The following is a 20,787-nucleotide window of genomic DNA, read 5'->3' as shown; positions in this document are numbered from 1 at the left end:
AGCAGCAGGAAGAGTTTGTGTGTGGGTGGGGGGCTCAGGCCTGGGGGCTTGGGTGCAGGAGGGGTTGAAGGCTCAGGGTGGCGCTTACCTTGTGGGGGCTCCTCCGGAAGCAGCAACATGTCCCTCCCTTAGCTCCTAGCTCCGCGTGCTGCCTCCACCCGCAGGCACCGCCCCTGCAGCTCCCATTGGCCACGGTTCCCGGCCAATGGTTGCTGCGGAGCTGGCAGCACGTGGAGCTAGGAGCTTAGGGAGCCTGCCAGCCCTGCCAATTCCATTACCCCAGCACCAGCGGGGGTCCCCGGCTGCTCCCACCCAAGCATCCTCAGCGCCCCTCAGACCACCCCCCCCAGCACTTGCGGTGCCCCCTCTGTGCACCCACCCTGTGAACCCGGGGCCGACACCCCCCCAGCACCCGCCCCCCCAGGACCTCCCCCCCAAGAACCCATGGGGCCCCCAGCACCCAGGGCACCCCGTGGGCCGCCCCCCCCAGCACCCATGGGCCCCCCCAAGCACCACGGCACTCCCAAGATTTAGTCAGGGGTATAGTACAAGTCACGGACAGGTCACAGACTGTGAATTTTTGTTTACTGCCCGTGACCTGTCCATGACTTTTACTAAAAATACCTGTGACTAAAACTTAGCCTTCGATATATTTCATCAGGTGCCTGTTCACACCACTGTAGCTCTCCACCCCTTTATATTTGTCCTGTTTGTTTCTCTAATGTTCAAGGCTGATACTGTCCTGTTCAGAAAGGGCTAGAGAGACATGGACTCACGTAAGTTCCCCCGGTACTCTTTGCCAGTTTGGTTACATTTTTATTTCCCATATACTTTTTAAACCAGGGATTTAGAATTGCTCAGACCTCTGATTGCATTAGAGTGACAGACACAGCGCTTGTCAGATGAAAAGGCTTTCAACACCCAGAGTGTTAAGATGTCTTTTGGGCACAGAGCCATCAAACACACCAGAAGTAATATGTTAATATACTCTGTATGGATATCTCCCATCTTCCTCATGTCATTTCTTACACATCCCCTTCAGGATCCTTGATTCAACAGCCGCACCTAGCAGACGGGAGATTTTCGGTGTGCTAATTTAGCATGGTTTCCATGCATGTCTATTACTGGGCTTTGATAAGAGGATTTGCAATGATTCCTCAAGAACCTTCGGGAACCCAGATCACTGGAGGTGGTACTATACGTCTATTTTCTCTTTAAACATTTCTGGCCCAGGTACAGAAACAAGTGCAGTAGTCACCAGAAGTGCAGCTATGCTGCTGGCATGCCAAAAAAATCTGGCATCACATGCAGAAGTCAAGGCAACCTGAATCATAAAATTCTGTATCACAAGGCCTTTGTATCACCTTGAATTGAAAGCGCGTGGTATGGAACTTATGAAGCAATGGCCACTGTAGAGAGAAACGTATGGTCTATCGTCTTAGTTAATTAACAGGCCTGTATGAGATGGATTCTGAATAGGTAGGTTACTTGGTCAAGAATGGGGTGGCTATGGGCAAATGCCAAGATTTATGAGCAGTGAAGCTGATAACTGTGGTGCAGGGGAATCAGGGGACCTGGGTTCTGGCACTGCCAGTGACCTAATATGAGTCCTTGGGCAAGTTACTTCACTGTTCTGTGCCTCAGTTTGCCTTATCTAATTAGACCATAGGCTCCTTGGGGGAAGGCTTGGCAACGTGTCTGTTCAGTGCTTATGATGCTGGGGTCCTGTAATAGAAATGGAAAACTGGAGACAATGGTTTTGGCTCAGGCCCTATATGAAAGGGGATTAACTCGACCATTCTTTGAGGAAATAGTTTTCCTAACAAACATTTGCGAACACTTAAGCACGCACCTTGGTGTCAAGCAGTATTGAAATCAGTGCCAAGAGGCCACACTCGTTCCCCCTAGAGCTAGCAGAACAGAAGAGGATACATTTTGCCTGCAGATGTGAGTATACAGCTGCCACTGACTTCGGCATGGGCTTCAGATTAAGCATATGCTGAAGGGTTTTTGTTGGATCTGTGCCCAGTACCTTGTATGGGTAAACCCACTAGAAGCAGAGTTTTAACCCCCTAACCCTGTTAGTGTGACAATGGAACAGCAGCTTACAGGCTAGCACGCAGCAGCCTTTTATTTCAAATTTAAACAAACCTCACACCCACCAGATGTTATGGTGAAAAAAAATTACAAATTTTGTCTCAAGGGGTTTTTTGCTGCCACCAGAATATCAATTTTAGCAAAAAAAAAAAAAAAAAATTGCAGCATTATGGCTGATCTTGCACTAAAGTAGATGGACTTTGGAGTTTCAAAAATTACCCCCTTTCCAAGGTTTTCTAAAACTGGAACCATTTATCAGAATTGAACCAAAATGAAAAAGCTCCAATTTAAAGTTCTCAGATTTTGTTGCAAGTGTTTCTTTTGGCTTCCAATCCTAATTCTCCCACCAATGTATTGTGTGTTCTTGGGCAGATAACTTCTTTGTGCCGCAGTACCCCCACCCCCCGGACCTGCACAATGGCCCCTTTTATATCCATGGACCGCTCATTATCAATCTCCCTTAGCTACTTGCCATATTATCTGAGCACCTCACAATGTTAAATGTATCTTCACTACACCCGAGTTAGGCAGGGCAATGCTATTAGCCCCATTTTACAGATGGGGAATTAACGCACAGAGATGCTAAATGACCTGCCCAAGTCCAAACAGGAAATATGTGAGAGAGGCAAGATTTGAACCCCCAATTCACCCTAACCACTGGACTATCCTTCCTCTCTGGATACAGTAATGAGGAGAGCATAATATGGCCTTCAATGCTCATACAGCACCGTGAAGGTGTTGAATATTATAAAGATCCATGTTACAAGAATTCATTATATTCTGTGTTGTTTTAGCTGTGTCGGTCCCAGGACATTAGGCTTTTTAATCAACTTCAGTACAGCACATAACGCACGTCAATAAATAAAACCATTTATAGGACCAGCTCATCAGCTCCTCCAATTTACTCCAGCTGTGGATTTGGCCACATTTATTTATTGTAATTTTTTCCAGACAATTAGCACTTCTAATCTTCCAATATAAATTGGAACGCGATTTTTAAAGGCATCAAGAGAGCCGGTTTGTCTTTTGGTAGGGGTAAAACAACATCAAAATACCGACCATCAAAATGCATAATACAGACCCTTAGGAGGTGTGAGATTGACTCCGTTTTTAAGGCACCATTGTACTGGTAAGATCCCTAAGGAATCAGCATGGCAGAGCATTGAGATTTTGCTGGGTTCGGGTCTCAGGTCATCAATGGTCACTTGTAAATAATGATTGTTAAAAACCTGAAGGGAAGAAAACAGGCCACTGTTAATTTATGGTAAAGCACACCACATTGGGGTAAAACAACATATTTGGTTGTCAGCATAATTCTCCATAGCTTGATGTGCAGGTATCAGCCAGGAGGGTTCATTTATCAGCATAGACAGTCGAAATAGGCTCCTGAAACTCCATTGCAAGGGATGGAACTAGGAGTTGTATTGATCATGTCTGCAGTGTGGGTGAAACTCATCTGTAGGCAGAGAGCCAGCAAAGACTATGCACCACTGTCTCTCCCACTCAAAAGAGGGTGAAAGCAGGATTTAAAGGGCTCTGGACTTCGTGCTGTCCTTTGGAACAGGGGTGAGTTCCACGTGTTGTGTCACATCATAGTTACCAAGGGACACACTCAGCTTGAGCTGACATGCCTGGGACCTCACATGTGGGCAGAACCTGGCCTGAAGTGTGTTATCTGAAGCCTTGTGGCAATGACTTTTACCAGACCAGTTAAGAGGGATGATAACATACTTGCTAATGTTTCTGCACCATCTAAGAGTCTGGGGCTGCTCACCAATTGAATTTGCTAGAAACAAATCCTGGCTCATCCTGGGCTGGAGGTTGGAAGGGGCAAGGAGTCTCTTTCCCCTTCATGCGTGCCTGGGGCTTGATCCTGCATCCGCCGAAATCAATGGCACTGACTTAAAGGTGCAGGATTGGGCCCTGCCGCACACTGCCACTCGCTCTGCCTATGCAAAAGGAGTGAACTGGCTAAGGCAGTAGGAAGGAGGTGTGTCCAGCATGGTTGTGGGCGGGGCTTTTATATCCATAGGAGAGAGAGGGTAGAACACTCATAAAGAAAGTGTAGTGAGTTCCCAAGCCAGCTCCTCTCAGCTGTTTACGCTGCACAGCTCATGTGCAGACAGGCAAGGTTTAGCTCTTCTTTAATTACCAGGCGGTGGTGGCCTTGTTGCCTGCTAGAAGGGCCATCAGCTAGATAGTGCAAACAGATGCTCAGCGGGCATGCCAGCTGTTTCTGGCATTGCACGGGTAGTGCAAATATTCTTAGCTACCAGCGTGGGCCTTGGAGAACCTCAATGGTGACACAACCTAACCAGAAAAGGCAACGCGGGTGTGAAGTGCCATTTTAACAGATCAGTCCCTGGTCAGTAATTTGGCCTCAAAAGCACCTGTTCACTGCTGAGATACAAGGGACTGCAGAACGAATGGGCCTGTCTGTTGTTCTGGGACTCTACGCAAGCATGAGGATGTGCTCCTTTTTCCAGGGTCAGAGGCGAGTAGATAAGGAAAGAGGTTTTAGCGTGATTTAGGGGTGCAAGCCCCTACACCTCCCACTCCTTTTCCCTACGGAATGTGTATGTGACCACCAACGCTGTACCAGCTTTATTGGGCAGGAGGGAGAAAACATCCATACTCCCTGTCCCCGCCCTATTCTGCCCCCTCGTCTGATGTGGTTGCCTTGATAGGCAGAATAGCTTCTGTATGGCCAGGGAAGGGCAAAGTGAGATGATGTTGCATGGGCAGCCCAGTCCCGCTTCCTTGTGTGGGGGGAGAGATCTGCACACAGGGTCCCCCCAACGTGTAGGTCTAAGGGAGATATCACCCCATGCCAACTAACACAATAAAAATACATAGATGATCCATTAGGCGAAAGTAAGGTGAAGTGCAAGGATTTTTTTTAATGCACTTTTATTAGTCTGACCTCCAGCTAATGAAATTCCACTGGACAGTCATTTAAACAGGATTATTAACCATGGGTGGTTATTAACCTATAAGTTTGGGGCCAGCATGGTATTTTCAGTCCCACTTGCAAGAGCTCACCTTAGTCACTGATGCAGGACAGATATTAGAGGGTTCCCTCATGTCCACCGCCTCCAGCTTCATCCCCACTGTGAAGAAGTGACTCCTCAAATCAGCATGATCCTATGCATATATATGGGAAACAAGCAAACCTGCATATCAGCGATACCGGTCACAGACTCAGCATTTATGAGAACCAAGTGCCCCAGCATTTTATTTTACAAGAGGTACATTTGCCTGAAGTAATGAATCTGCCTGTATTGCCTAATTCATATGTTGCTCTGTGGCTTTGATTGCTTTCTCCGGGTGGACAGTTTTCCTAACAAAAGAAAGAAACCAAGTATAAACTTTTAAGGCAGACCAGAATAGGCGAGAGAATGAAAGGATCCCATGTCTTTTTCATTACATACTAATGCTTGGATCCCATAGGACGGATATTCGAGGCCAAATCTTTCATTCCTTAAACAGCCACAGCTTCCACTGACGTCACCTGAAATTTCTCAGTGGATGTTGGCGGCTCGTGACCGTGAGCAGCTAGATTCTCATTTTCACAAAGGTGCTTCTGTGCTGGCCTGGCAGCATAACAGGATCTTAAATGGGACAGAGATGGATAGAATGTCGCCTGTGCAGGGGTCCCCGCATCTGGTGTAAGGGATCTACGCCAGCCCTGTTCCTAGCCCCTCAGCCTGGGGGGCAGACTGGGCGTTGTAAGAGGGGAATGTGTCAGGGGTGTGGCCAGAGTGCACTGCCCTAGAACTATTCTCCATTTCCCAAGGCCCATGGGGGAGACGTGAAGGAGAGCAGCCCGCAGGCTGCTCTAAATTTATACAACAGGCTAGGCAGGCTCCTGTGTGACAAGAGAACACAGGAAGCACGAACACAACTTTAAAGAGACCTTAACCCATCCCCCACTCTGACCCTGACCAAACATAGGTAACTCAAAATTAGGCCCAGTGACCATAATCAGGCTCTCTAACAGTTGAGACAAGGGACAGCACTAGATGACAGCCATTTATTTTAAAAGCCAGGCAACGAGACCACACATCACTGCCTTAGGGCTATGTTAAGCCACACGAGGTGGGCACGAAGGGATCACACAGCAGTTGGGACACTCTGGCTGACTCAGCAAAACTGCCTGTGGTCATTAGTGCCCATCCAGCTCTGCTGGATGGTACAGAAGAGGGTAGGGGCCATGCCCCTGCCCCTTTGGCGAGCCTAGCTCTGGTGAAGGCATTCAGGGGATGCAGACCCTGGGATTGTGGCTGACCCCCGTGCAGCATCACAAGAGCTGGAGGGATGGATGGATCCTTGGTCTGTCCCTCAGCTTGCAGACCAGCACAGGAGTGACAACAACCTGGCCCTACAGCCACCCATGATTTCAACAAGGTTTCCCAAAAGTCACCACTCCAGCTGGCCCCCCTCAGCTGGACAGAATAGGCCATGGAGACAGAACAAGTCCTCAGACCCCGAAAGGCGGGCAGCAAGGTAGCACTTTTACAGGGCAGCGCAGGGAAGCCAGCCAGCACTATGCCTGGTCTGTGCATAAGTAAAGGACTTCTGGCCCCAGGGCAGCGCCCTCCACAAACACTAAATCCACTAAGAGCCAGAGTCTACCAGTCTAACAGGAAGGATGGCGCCAGTGGTTACGGCTTTAGGCTGGGATTCAGAAAATCCACATTCAATTCCCTGCTCTGCCAAAGGCTTGCTATGTGATCTTTGGCGGGGTCACCTAGTGTCTCTGTACCTCTGTCCCACATGAGTAAAATGGAGATATTAGTCCGTCCCTACTTCACAGGAGTGGTGCAAGGTTTGTAAAGTCTGAGAAGTGATCAAATAACATTATCTTACTCAGGCTGAGCAGTACCTTACTCTGCAAGGAGAAGATTTCAGTGGAAAAAGAGACTATGTGAATATGGGTGGCCGAATCTGGACCTAAACAGACACCCTGATTTGCTGGCCTGTGCATGAACGATTGATGGAGAGGTTTGCCCAGCGACCTAGGGAATTAATTTGGGTGTTCAAATGCCTTAATTGGCTTTTAAACTCTCAACCTCAGACCCCAAACTGGGACGGTGCTAAACACTAATGTATCCTTTGCAAGGAGCAGGCAAGTCTTATTCCCATGATTTAGACACCTATATCCTCAACAAAGGACATCACAGGTAGAAGCCCTAGGACCACATTGGATTAAGGATCACATTTCAGTTTTATTAGCTCAAGAGTGATCTCCTTTCTGTGGTAAAATAGTATTTCCGAACCATCAGTCCATTAGCCAGTACATCTCCTGTGATAAGAGGTATTGTTTCACTTTAAAAAAATGTGCTGGACTCCAAATTGCATGGAGAAAACCTACTTCTATCTAATAGTACTTGGCAATGCCATTCCCTTCTACATTCACCGCTACAGGTTATATTCTTGTCCTAAAGTGGTTTTATATTGATTCAAAGTAGTATGTCATTTTTTCCCCCTAGAACTGTCTTTACTTACGGATTTAACAGTTTCTATTTTGGGGAACTTATGTTTCTAGTGACATTGAAAGAAGGGTTTTACAAGCTTCAGTAGAGACGGAGGAATCATTGTTTTAATCTTGCTTTGCACTTCTATAGTACCTTTCATCAGAGGATCTCAAAGCACTCTAAAAAACATTAATGGATTTAGTCTCACTGCAGGGTAGATATTATTTTCTCCATTTTGCAGATAAGGAAACTGCTGAAGGCTAAATTAATTGCTTAAAGCTACACAGTAAATTAATGGCAGGGAAAGGAACAGAACTCAGGAGTTCTAGCCTCTGGCTGTATATTTTAACCATTAACAATAAAGCCTAGTGCTTATCTAGCGCTTTTCACCCATAGATCTCAAAGTGCTTTACAAAGGAGGACAGTATCTTTATCTCCATTTTACAGATGGGGAAACTGTGGCACAGAGAGGCAGTGACTTGAGATGCTTACTCATGTTTGGTAGTTATCATCCCCTCTGGCAAGGGGCCAGTCCTGCTCAGTTCTGATAGCACAATCTAGCCCACAAAGAGGGTGAAGTCCCATTTCTACCAGCCTTACAGTGAGCAATATTTTATTCTGGGATCAGCCCCATTGCTTAAATGGGATTGCTCATGGAGTAAGGCAACTACTCGACAAGAGTAAGGGTAGCAGAATCTGGCCCTGTGTAAATAGTGCCTAGAGTGTATGATGGATGCTTCAGAAATGCATATCGTCATCACCACCAAAATCATCAGCTTTGCCACTGAACGTTTCAATTAGAGATGGGCGTGGTTGCAAAATTCAGACCCGAGTCCAGATCTAAATTTCAAAACCCCCAAAGTTTAGAAGCATTTGGACTGAGGATTTTGGTTTGGCCTGTTACAGACACAGGGTCCAGCCATGAAGTTCGTTTCTACGTTTTGAATGCCCCAACCATTTGCTTCAGAGTATATAGACAGGGATCATTTGCAAAATGTGCACTTGGGAACTAGGTTTGGACTGCAACACCTTCCCCCAGATCTGGGATAAATAGCGTCAAAATATTTTGAAAGTCCAGATCCAGCAAAGCACTTAAGCATGTGCTTTACTTTGAATAAGTGAGTAGTCCCATTGATCTCAAAGGGGGTTGCTCATATGCTTAAAGTTAAATCCATGTTTAAGTATTTTGCTGATTGGGGCCTAAATACCTAGATCCTATTGAGAATCATTTTTATCTGCATCCATTTCTGGAGTTGAGTTTTCTATAGCTAGTTTTTGTTGTTGCTTTCTTAAAGACAAAATTAATTCAACAGAAAGAACAACTCTGTAAAAGTCTAACAATACATAGCATAGTTTTGTTTCAACAGCACTTCGGATCTTATTTTGCAGCCCAGCACCTTAATGTCTGAGCACCTTAATGTCTCAGCATCTTCCATGTAAAATCAATACCAATAGTGAAGTCCCTAGTGGACTTCATGGAGTCTCTGGTATTTCTTTTTTTGGGGAGTCAAAACTCTACATAGGGTAGAGGGTTTGGGGGGAGGAAGTGGGGGCTGGGAGGGGGCTGATTTGTTTTGTTCAACAGTTGCATAGGGATTTGGGAGTAAAAAGGGGTGTCACTGTGGAATGTCATTCTGATGACATTTGCATCACCCCTAAAGCCAGTTAGACTCTGGATTCACCTGATCTCCCCTGGAAGTTTGTTACACAATAACAATATTTATGAAAAATGTCTTAAACCACACACTTTCACCACAACAATAGCAGGGTGGGGGGAAAGGAAGGATCCAAAACACAATCCTCCAGTCCCGGTGCTCTGACTGCTTTGGGCCACCGGGAATTGGCTAGGCTATGGCAAATGCTGCTCTTCAAAACTCCAATTAACTGACATAATTTCCAAGAACAGGTTTCACTGAAGTGAAAGGAAAGCTTTTAATTAGTATTAGTCTCAAACTGATACACTGCATAATGAACTGCTCTCTCATTCCTGTATTCACACTGCTACACAATGTGCCATGTTAAACAGAAAAAACAGAAAAAAAAAAAGGGACTCTCCTAGTCATTCCACACTGTGTTCTCTCTCCTGGTTTATTTCCTTCTATAAGGACGACCGAGTGTTTTAGGCACCTTTCTTATATTTAAATCCTCATTAGGAGCTCCTTGTTCCCCCAAAACAGATGCCCTCTGCAGTGGGAGTTTGGGATGTATGAAGAAAGGGCTCGCTTCCTGGAAAGCAGTGGGGGCTAGCAGATCCGGCACTATGCTACAGCTCCGGAGACTGGGTTTTAATTCCTGGCTTTGCTGGGTGACCTTGGTCAAGTGACTTCATGTCTCTGTTTCCTCTCCCGCCCTTTGTCTGGCTTCACCTTTGGAGTCTGCCCTGAGTGAGAGATGGCCCATCGTTATGCTGTCCCAGGAGCACACCGGACACTACTGTGATGAAGGGTGGCAGAATCCGGCCCTTTATTATTATTTTACAAGGTTCAACAGCTGAGAATCCAAAGCACATGCTTGAGCTGAAGCGTGAGGGAAGCTGCCAGCAATCCGGGGGAGCAGATTCCTGTCTATTCCAGGTGACTACGGCTATCAGAACCTGGCCCAAGAAGGGGTGGGGGCAGAGATGTCTTTGGCTGTTTCCGACATTTTATTCCCCCCATTTATGTATGAGCCAGACTATGAACCTTTACTCCCATGGTAGAGCAATTGCTCACCCCACGGACTGTAATGGAACTAGATAGATGAGGATTTGGTCCACCAAGTTATATGGCCTGTATATAGGGCTCAGAACGGAAACGTCCCCTCAGCGTTAACCACAGAAGAGGGGTGCAGTGGGGAGGTGGGGGTGGATGGGTGTGGAACTGCCAACCCACTAAGATGCTGCAAAATTCCTTCCCTCCAAGTGCAATTTCTCCTCAGCAGCCCGAGCCCAGAGAATTAACATGGTACAAGCAGGGCAGTAGCTCATTCAAAGGGGCATGATCTCTAACGTGAGCGATTACGGCCTACAACAGCGTTCTTGAGTTATGAATGGCAAATTACAGAACCTCTGCTGAATGAACGAAAGCCCGTCACCTACAGTCTGAACCACCTCAGGAGTACCCAGAGCTGTAATGAATCTCACAGCGAATCTCAAGAAGCAATTAAACTGAACCGTGTTCTCGCTGGCGTCTAGGGCGAGCACAGTAGATGCATTTGCAAATCTTCCAACGTGCTAAGACCCTGATCCTTTGCGTTGTTGGAAAGATGGCAGTCCAAAGCTACATTTGAGTAATCGTCGTAACAGTGGGCTGCCCCTTACTATGAAACACGCTGTTGCAGCGCCTCTCAGTGGAGGATCTCAGATTGCTTTGCAATCATTAGCTAACTAAGCCTCTCCTCATTCATGTGCAGTATAATCCCTGGTTTACACGCCCACAGAGCTGCAGGATTCGATGCTGTGAGAGGTGAAGTGACCAGTCACCAGTCCCACACCAAGTCACTGACTGAATTGGGAACAGAACCCAGGAGTCCAAATGCCCCATCCCCTTCTTTAGGAATTAAGAAATTTGCTCCTTGGTGTCCCCACCTGTTCACTGCAGAGATAATCCTGGATCCAATCACTCACTCACTTTGAAAGTAGGGTTTATTACCCACCCAGTTCGAATGCTGCCAGTACCTTTATAACAGGAGCCTAAATGATTTAGTGCCTAAGTGAGTTAGACTCCTAATGCCCATTGGAAGTCACCGTCCAATGGGAATTAGGCACTTAACCTGCTAAAGCTCTTTTGTAAATACTAAGTGCCTGACTCCCATTGGAAGCCAGTGACTTTCAATGGGTGTTAGAAGCCTAACTCATTTAGGCACTTTTGTAGATGCCTAAATACCTTTGGACATCTAGCCATTAGGCACTTGGGTGTCTAATTCTTGTTGAAAGATGTAAGCTCCTAAATCACATTTGGAAATGAGACTTAAGCACCTAAGCTACTTAGGCACTTTTAAAATGTTACCCAAAGCCATATTTTGAGCTGGCTACTCTAGCTGCTCTCACAAATTTTGAGAAGTGCACCCATTTTGCGAATACACAACCACATTCAGAGTCCTTTCTGCTGCTGCCTGGATACAATGACAAATCACAGTGTGGCCCGGCGTTTGGAATAATGGATGCAGACGTTTATACAGCAAGCTAGAGAGGAGCTCAAAATACAAAATTCAGATTCTGATTTCAAACACTCCCAAGCTCTGGGCTATCAGATCCAGGACTTTGATTCAGGGTCCAGCATGAAGATAGGGGCCAATTGCGGAATTCAGAACTGGGTTTTGATATTGAACATCTCCAAAGTGACTGGATCCAGGGTGACCTCCACACTGAACAAAAATGAGTAAACGAATGATGAGCCTGATTCTTCTCTCCCTTCCACCAGTTGCACTGGTGTAAAACACTAAAGACTTTGCCTGTGTCCACGCTTCATTGCTACAGGGGCACAGAGACAGCTGGACCAATGTAACACTTTAGTGTAGCCACTCACTACAGCAATGGCAGGGGTTGTCGTTAATCCCTCTCCACGAGAGGCGGTACCTAGATCGACGGAAAAATTCTTCCGTCAACCTAGCGCTGTCTACACCAGGGGTAAGTTTGGCTTCACTACATCACTCACTAACACCAGTGAAAGTTAGGCTGACCTAACTCTTTAGGCCTTCAATAAAACCTCACCCTGGTTTAGGCTGCTTGAAGGGAGGGGCAGAATTAGATCCCTATATTTTTTGATCACGGATTGTATTTTTTGTTCTTACTTTTCAATAATATGTTCCTCCCAATGTTTTTCTCAGTGCCCCTGGGAACTGGGTGTTTCCAATAATCTAATTTTAAACTAGGGTGACCAGATGTCTCAATTTTATAGGGACAGTCCCGATTTTGGGGTCTTTTTCTTATATAGGATCCTATTACCCCCCACACCTCCTGTCCCAATTTTTCACACTTGCTGTCTGGTCACCCTATTTTAAGCAGACAGTTCATGTGTGATGTTCAGTTCAGGACAGAAGGAGTCATGATAAGAAGGATCTCTAAGCTGTCTCCACAGGAATCATGCCTTTCTTTTTAATTGACAAAAAAGAGCCCTCCCAAATGCAGACCCCTGCTTTATTTCCACATGAATTGGACTTGTTTGCAATTCAACGTCCTTTTCTAAATGTGGAGAGATTTCCGTGTGGACACACACAGGGGAAAAGAGACAGCAGAAGCTGGGGCTTGCTGGTTTGACAGGCAGTGCTGGGAAGAAACTAAAATTTAGTGTGGGTGGGGGAAATTATTTGAGATATTATGACCCCCCTCCCCAGCAGAAGTAACTGTTAAGCTGTCTGAACCCAATTCTGCCCTCTGATGTGTGACTCAAAATCCGTGGAACCTTATGGCTACATCTGAGGGCCAAATTTAGTCTTTGGTATTTTAGGCCTCCCCTGTTCAATAAAAAAATAGTTACCATAGAAACAGCCACATTGCAGAGTAGCCATTCTAACTCTTAAATACAGAACACCTTTGCTTTATCCCTCTGCCTGATGCAGATGGCATAAAATGCATCCGGGCAAATATTCCCTCACTCCCAGGTTCTAAGATTCTTCTGGATGGTGGAAACGTAGAAAGCAGAGCAAGAGTTAAAAAGACACTCACCTACGTACATGTTACTGCCTTCAAGCAAAAGTAGAGGGTTAGGAACCTCCAGCCAACCCAATCACTTTGCAGCCATTCACTAATGAATCCTCGCTATGTAATATGTATTATCCCCACTTTACAGATGGGAAAGTTGAGATGCACAGAAATTCCTGCCAAATTTTTCTAACTAGAGTGTCTAAAACAAGGCCCCAAAATCCATATTTAGGCATCTGGACTTTTAAGTAGCTGGACTTTTAAAATGTACTGAGCACTCACAGCGACTCATTTGAGCCAATTCTCCCCTCACCTCTAAAGGTGTAAATCAGGAGTAACTCTGCTGAAGTTAATGGGATACAGCAGAGTAAGTGAGGTCAGAAGAGGCCCACTAATGTCAATGGGAGCTGTGGGTGTTCAGCATCATTGGCAATCAAGTCCCTTATTTAGATGACTACATCTATAGTTAAGGGCCAGATTCTGCTCTCATTTATCTCATAAATCAGAGTAATTCCACTAAAGTCAATAGCTCTACTCCAAATTTACACCACTGCAACTGAGAGAAGAATCTGGTTCTAGGTGCACACTGTTAAACATCCCAGTCAGAAAACGTGTGCACGAGTGACATGGCCAAAGACATGCAGCAAGTCAGTGTCAGAGACTGAACGCTGGCATTTCCCCGGGCCCAGTTCTATCAGCAGTACATTAGGCCACTCCACCTCATTAACCTCTGGCTGGCTGAGCCACCACTGATGTTCATTAGTAAAAGAAAAGGGTGTGTGTTAAAAAGCAAAGCCGGGGGAGGGTGGGATGGACTATATGTGCAGTCATCATGCAGAATCTCACTCCAAGTCAGGAAGTTATGTTCTGCCGTACATGAATTCCCTCCAGAATTTCACTTGTATTTTTCTTCATTGCTTACCCTGGACTGTTGTGTGGCGCTGCTGTACAAAGCCACAGGCCACCCCAGAGTTGGTTGCATTTTATCTGTCTGGGTACTTACATGGCTCTCATCCCCACGGCAGCTGGGTGCCTCACAAATATTAATGCACTTAGGTAGGGATGTGTTATTATCCCCATCTGTAAGAACTGAGCCATAGAGAGGTTAAGAGACTTGTCCAAGGTTCCACAAGAAGCCTACAGCAGATGCAGGAACTGAAATCTAAATCTCTTGAGTCACAGTCCAGTGCCTTAGCTACAAAGCCAACCTTGCTCCTGGAAGGGGTGAAGGGTTGTAAGTTGATAAGGCACTTTAAGATAGTGTGATTAGCCATATTTAGGGCCCTATAAAATTCATGGCCATCTGGTCTTGTGTGTGCTTTTACCCTATACTATACAGATTTCACGGGGGAGACCAGTGTTTCTCAAATTGGGGGTCCTGACCCAAAAGGGAGTTGCAGAGGGGTCGCAAGGTTATTTTAGGGGGGTCACGGTATTGACACCTTACTTCTGCACTGCCGCCTTCAGAGCTGGGCAGCCAGAGAGCGGCAGCTGTTGGCCGGGCGCCCGGTCTGAAGGCAGCGCCCTGCCAGCATTTGCACAGAAGTAAGGGTGGGAATACCGTACCCTGCCACCCTTACCTCTGAGCTGCTGCCTTCAGAGCTGGGCAGCTGGAGAGCAGCAGCCGCTGACTGAGAGCCCAGCTCTGCAGGCAGCAGCGCAGAAGTCAGGGTGGCAACACCAAACCCTGCCATCCTTCCTTCTGCGCTGCTCGCGGTGGCTCTGCCTTCAGAGCTGGGCTCCCGGCCAGCAGCCGCCGCTCTCCAGCTGCCCAGCTCTGAAGGCAGCACCACTGCCAGCCGCGCAGAAGTAAGGGTCGCCGTACTGCAAACCCCCTACAATAACCTTGCAACCCCCACCCCCACAAGTCCTTTTTGTAATTTTACAATTACAACACCGTGACATTTCAGATTTAAATCGCTGAAATCATGAAATTTACCTTTTTAAAAATCCCATGGCCGTGAAATTGACCAAAATGGACCGTGAATTTGGTAAGGCCCTAGCCATATTACGTACAAAGGTAACGCGATTTAAGGAGCTGAGACAGAAGCAGATCAAATGTAAGGGATTAGCAGGGTGAGTCTATGCACAGCGTCTAGCAGCCATGCAAACAGCAGTCAGAAAGTTAAGGATCCCACCAGAAGGCTGAAGAGAGTTATGGATGCGAAGGAACAGATGGAGTATAAAAACCCTGGCAGGCTGCAGCAAAATGGCGACGAGCAGGTTATTAAAGCACAGCATGCATCGCAAACGCCAGCCAAGCAATCAGCGCTCGGGGAGCAGGGAAATGCTTACATGCAAGTTCGGCTTCCAAGTTAAACCAAAGCACGTCCGCTTTAACCAGTGGCAGCAACATACGCCCAGCTATTATGGGAGTCTGAGAAGGACAAACCTATTAAGGTCATCTAGTCCATCCCCTGCTTCCATCCAGGATTGTCCCCCTCCAGACCCTAAACTGGGTCTCGCTTACTTTGCAACTTCTCAAGAAGAGCTGGTCAAAAAACCAAATTGAAATTATCATGAAAAATATTGGGATAATTTTGCACCTTTTTTGGAAGAAAAACGCCATAAAACTGGGGGGAGGGGGAAAGGGGAGGGTTAAAAATAATATTCCTCCACTTTAAAAACATTTAAATTCTAACTAAAGGTGTCACTGAAATCCCAGATTTTGAATTTTTTCACCCAGCTCTCATCATAAGGGGTGGTGCTTCCACTCCTGGCCTTAGGAGAATCCTAAATGATCCTTTCTTAAAAGTTCATCCCATTACCCAAGGTATTGATTATTACCATTGCTGGGACAGTGGTAGCGTCCGAAGACCACAGTCAGAATCATAGAATCATAGAATATCAGGGTTGGAAGGGACCCCAGAAGGTCATCTAGTCCAACCCCCTGCTCGAAGCAGGACCAATTCCCAGTTAAATCATCCCAGCCAGGGCTTTGTCAAGCCTGACCTTAAAAACCTGTAAGGAAGGAGATTCTACCACCTCCCTAGGTAACGCATTCCAGTGTTTCACCACCCTCTTAGTGAAAAAGTTTTTCCTAATATCCAATCTAAACCTCCCCCATTGCAACTTGAGACCATTACTCCTCATTCTGTCATCTGCTACCATTGAGAACAGTCTAGAGCCATCCTCTTTGGAACCCCCTTTCAGGTAGTTGAAAGCAGCTATCAAATCCCCCCTCATTCTTCTCTTCCGCAGACTAAACAATCCCAGCTCCCTCAGCCTCTCTTCATAAGTCATGTGCTCTAGACCCCTAATCATTTTTGTTGCCCTTCGCTGGACTCTCTCCAATTTATCCACATCCTTCTTGTAGTGTGGGGCCCAAAACTGGACACAGTACTCCAGATGAGGCCTCACCAGTGTCGAATAGAGGGGAACGATCACGTCCCTCGATCTGCTCGCTATGCCCCTACTTATACATCCCAAAATGCCATTGGCCTTCTTGGCAACAAGGGCACACTGTTGACTCATATCCAGCTTCTTGTCCACTGTCACCCCTAGGTCCTTTTCCGCAGAACTGCTGCCTAGCCATTCGGTCCCTAGTCTGTAGCGGTGCATTGGATTCTTCCATCCTAAGTGCAGGACCCTGCACTTATCCTTATTGAACCTCATCAGATTTCTTTTGGCCCAATCCTCCAATTTGTCTAGGTCCTTCTGTATCCTATCCCTCCCCTCCAGCGTATCTACCACTCCTCCCAGTTTAGTATCATCCGCAAATTTGCTGAGAGTGCAATCCACACCATCCTCCAGATCATTTATGAAGATATTGAACAAAACCGGCCCCAGGACCGACCCCTGGGGCACACCACTTGACACCGGCTGCCAACTAGACATGGAGCCATTGATCACTACCCGTTGAGCCCGACAATCTAGCCAGCTTTCTACCCACCTTATAGTGCATTCATCCAGCCCATACTTCCTTAACTTGCTGACAAGAATACTGTGGGAGACCGTGTCAAAAGCTTTGCTAAAGTCAAGAAACAATACATCCACTGCTTTCCCTTCATCCACAGAACCAGTAATCTCATCATAAAAGGCGATTAGATTAGTCAGGCATGACCTTCCCTTGGTGAACCCATGCTGACTGTTCCTGATCACTTTCCTCTCATGTAAGTGCTTCAGGATTGATTCTTTGAGGACCTGCTCCATGATTTTTCCAGGGACTGAGGTGAGGCTGACTGGCCTGTAGTTCCCAGGATCCTCCTTCTTCCCTTTTTTAAAGATTGGCACTACATTAGCCTTTTTCCAGTCATCCGGGACTTCCCCCGTTCGCCACGAGTTTTCAAAGATAATGGCCAAGGGCTCTGCAATCACAGCCGCCAATTCCTTCAGCACTCTCGGATGCAACTCGTCCGGCCCCATGGACTTGTGCACGTCCAGCTTTTCTAAATAGTCCCTAACCACCTCTATCTCCACAGAGGGCTGGCCATCTCTTCCCCATTCTGTGATGCCCAGCGCAGCAGTCTGGGAGCTGACCTTGTTAGTGAAAACAGAGGCAAAAAAAGCATTGAGTACATTAGCTTTTTCCACATCCTCTGTCACTAGGTTGCCTCCCTCATTCAGTAAGGGGCCCACACTTTCCTTGGCTTTCTTCTTGTTGCCAACATACCTGAAGAAACCCTTCTTGTTACTCTTGACATCTCTTGCTAGCTGCAGCTCCAGGTGCGATTTGGCCCTCCTGATATCTTTCCTACATGCCCGAGCAATATTTTTATACTCTTCCCTGGTCATATGTCCAACCTTCCACTTCTTGTAAGCTTCTTTTTTATGTTTAAGATCCGCTAGGATTTCACCATTAAGCCAAGCTGGTCGCCTGCCATATTTACTATTCTTTCGACTCATCGGGATGGTTTGTCCCTGTAACCTCAACAGGGATTCCTTGAAATACAGCCAGCTCTCCTGGACTCCCTTCCCCTTCATGTTAGTCCCCCAGGGGATCCTGGCCATCTGTTCCCTGAGGGAGTCGAAGTCTGCTTTCCTGAAGTCCAGGGTCCGTATCCTGCTGCTTACCTTTCTTCCCTGCGTCAGGATCCTGAACTCAACCAACTCATGGTCACTGCCTCCCAGATTCCCATCCACTTTTGCTTCCCCCACTAATTCTACCCAGTTTGTGAGCAGCAGGTCAAGAAAAGCGCCCCCCCTAGTTGGCTCCCCTAGCACTTGCACCAGGAAATTGTCCCCTACGCTTTCCAAAAACTTCCTGGATTGTCTATGCACCGCTGTATTGCTCTCCCAGCAGATATCAGGAAAATTAAAGTCACCCATGAGAATCAGGGCATGTGATCTAGTAGCTTCCGTGAGTTGCCAGAAGAAAGCCTCATCCACCTCATCCCCCTGGTCCGGTGGTCTATAGCAGACTCCCACCACTACATCACTCTTGTTGCACACACTTCTAAACTTAATCCAGAGACACTCAGGTTTTTCCACAGTTTCGTACCGGAGCTCTGAGCAGTCATACTGCTCCCTTACATACAGTGCTACTCCCCCACCTTTTCTGCCCTGCCTGTCCTTCCTGAACAGTTTATAACCATCCATGACTGTACTCCAGTCATGTGAGTTATCCCACCAAGTCTCTGTTATTCCAATCACGTCATAGTTCCTTGACATCACCAGGACCTCCAGTTCTCCCTGCTTGTTTCCAAGGCTTTGTGCATTTGTATATAAGCACTTGAGATAACCTGTTGATCGCCCCTCATTCCCAGTATGAGAATCATCAGGGACCCACTGTGCTAGATGCCGCACAAACACATAGAAGAGGTGGTACCTGCCCCAGAGAACTGCCAATCTAACATGGAGCAAGTGAGTATAACCAACCATTGGAAGGTATGGGGTAGAAGCCCAAGGGGAGCAGGAATAAGATCATCCAGTTACTGTGGTCCAGCTATGGGTATAATCTGATGAATCCAAATCATTTAAAAGTTTTAAATAAATTAATTCCAGCAGCCTGTTCCAACCTAAATAATCTCTCTCTCCTCCATGTTTAAATGCTTCTAGTACTTTGCATCTGATGCTCATCCATCGTTTTATCCAAACTATACAGATTGGATGTGATTTTTAAAAGGGGCTTCATTTTTAGCACTCAAAAATTCATAGATTTTAAGGCCAGAAGGGACCGTACCTTTATGATCAACTAGCCTGACTTCCTGCATAACACAGATGGTAGAATTTCACCCAGTAATTCCTGCATTAAACCCAGTAACTTCCAGTTGAGCTAATGCATCTCCTTTTAAAATATATCCAGTCTTGATAAAAAGGGGGCAGATCCTACACTGGTATAAACTGTACACCAGCAGGGAGAGATCTGCCCCAAAGACTTCAAGTGATGGAGAACCCAACATATCCCTCGGCAAAAAGTTTCAGTGGCTAATTCGCATCACTATTAGTAACGTGTGACTTGTTTCTTGTCTGAATTTGTCTAGCTTCAGCTTCCAGCTGTTGGATCTTCTTGTGTCTTTGTCTGCTAGATTAAAGAGCCAGCTACCAACTAGAATCTCTTCTTCAGATAGGTACTCAGACAATTTGCAGGCTGAGCTGTCAGCATGCACAAATGAGGAAAGAGCAATACTGGAGCTATTGTCCCAAGTTACACATGGAGACTCTGAGGTACAAAGGGTCAGATTATTTATTATTATTTGTATTAGCGCAGTGTCTAGGAGCTCTAGTCATGGACCAAGGCTCCACTGTGCTAGGGGGTGTACACCCAGAGAATAAAAAGACAGTGCCTGCCCCAAGGAGCTTACAATCAAAGTATAACACAAGAGACCACAGATGGATACAGACAGGCAGATGGGGAGTATGAGAAAACAATGAGACAATACTGCTCAGCATGACAGTCACCGGTCTCTGCAGTCTAACTGTAGATGACATACCAAAGACAACAATCCAAGTTAAAGGCAAAGTGGCCAAGTCCCAGTCTATGCTTGATCTCACTAAACACACTGCCTGTAAAAACTGTAGGGTGGCTTTTCAAAGATGCCCAAGAGATTTAGGAGCACGAGCTTTGCACTCAAGCCAGTTTTGTGTAATTCACACAGGCAAGTTTGAAAATCCCATCCTTCTTTGACATTTTCATCTGTTTCGGGGGTGTTGGTTCTCTAAAGGATCAGTATATTTTCCTACAGTAAAAAGAGGAACGTACTGTAGTGAAAACGTTATTAAAGCTTTTTTTGCAAAATATTTCTTTATACAGCCTGTTCTAGGCTTGGCTTGCCAAGCACTACGTTTAGTAGTAAAATACTCAGAATATTCCCTGGCAGTTATATCCGTTTCCTCCCAAAGGATCCCATAGCATTTTACAAACCATACGCAACATCTGTGCCAAATGACAGTACAAGACGCATGTAAAACATCACCAGATAGGAAAGGGTAATATTTTGCACCCTATTTGTAGTAGAGAAGCAGTGTTTCCTAGTGGATAAAACACTGCATAGGGGCGCTGGGACCAAGCTGCCCGCCCGGTGCTCCAGGGCTGGGAGACCTCTGGCGCCCTGGGGCTGGGGGGCCAGCAGCCACCGTGGGGGTGCTCTGGGCTCCAGCAGGCAAGGTGGGAGTGGAAGGGGAGGGGCAGAGGGGGAGGAGCCGGGGCTAGCC

General features: G+C 46.5%; 1 protein-coding gene across 2 annotated transcripts in view; it reads right to left on the bottom strand.

Moving 5' to 3' along the window:
* Positions 1-20,787, bottom strand: part of SFMBT2 (Scm like with four mbt domains 2) — a 188,166-nt gene that overhangs the window by 63,295 nt on the left and 104,084 nt on the right. For both annotated transcript variants that reach the window (XM_074942680.1, XM_074942681.1), the window contains exons 8-9: positions 5,140-5,241; positions 3,179-3,326 (exon numbers count right to left, since the gene is read on the bottom strand). In XM_074942680.1, the coding sequence (XP_074798781.1) occupies positions 3,179-3,326; positions 5,140-5,241 (250 nt within the window). The remainder of the gene's footprint in view (positions 1-3,178; positions 3,327-5,139; positions 5,242-20,787) is intronic.

The sequence above is a fragment of the Natator depressus genome, chromosome 1 (genome assembly GCF_965152275.1).
Source record: "Natator depressus isolate rNatDep1 chromosome 1, rNatDep2.hap1, whole genome shotgun sequence".
NCBI lineage: Eukaryota > Metazoa > Chordata > Testudines > Cheloniidae > Natator > Natator depressus.
The sequence above is the reverse complement of the archived record's forward strand: the minus strand, read 5'-3'. Positions and strand labels throughout refer to the sequence as shown.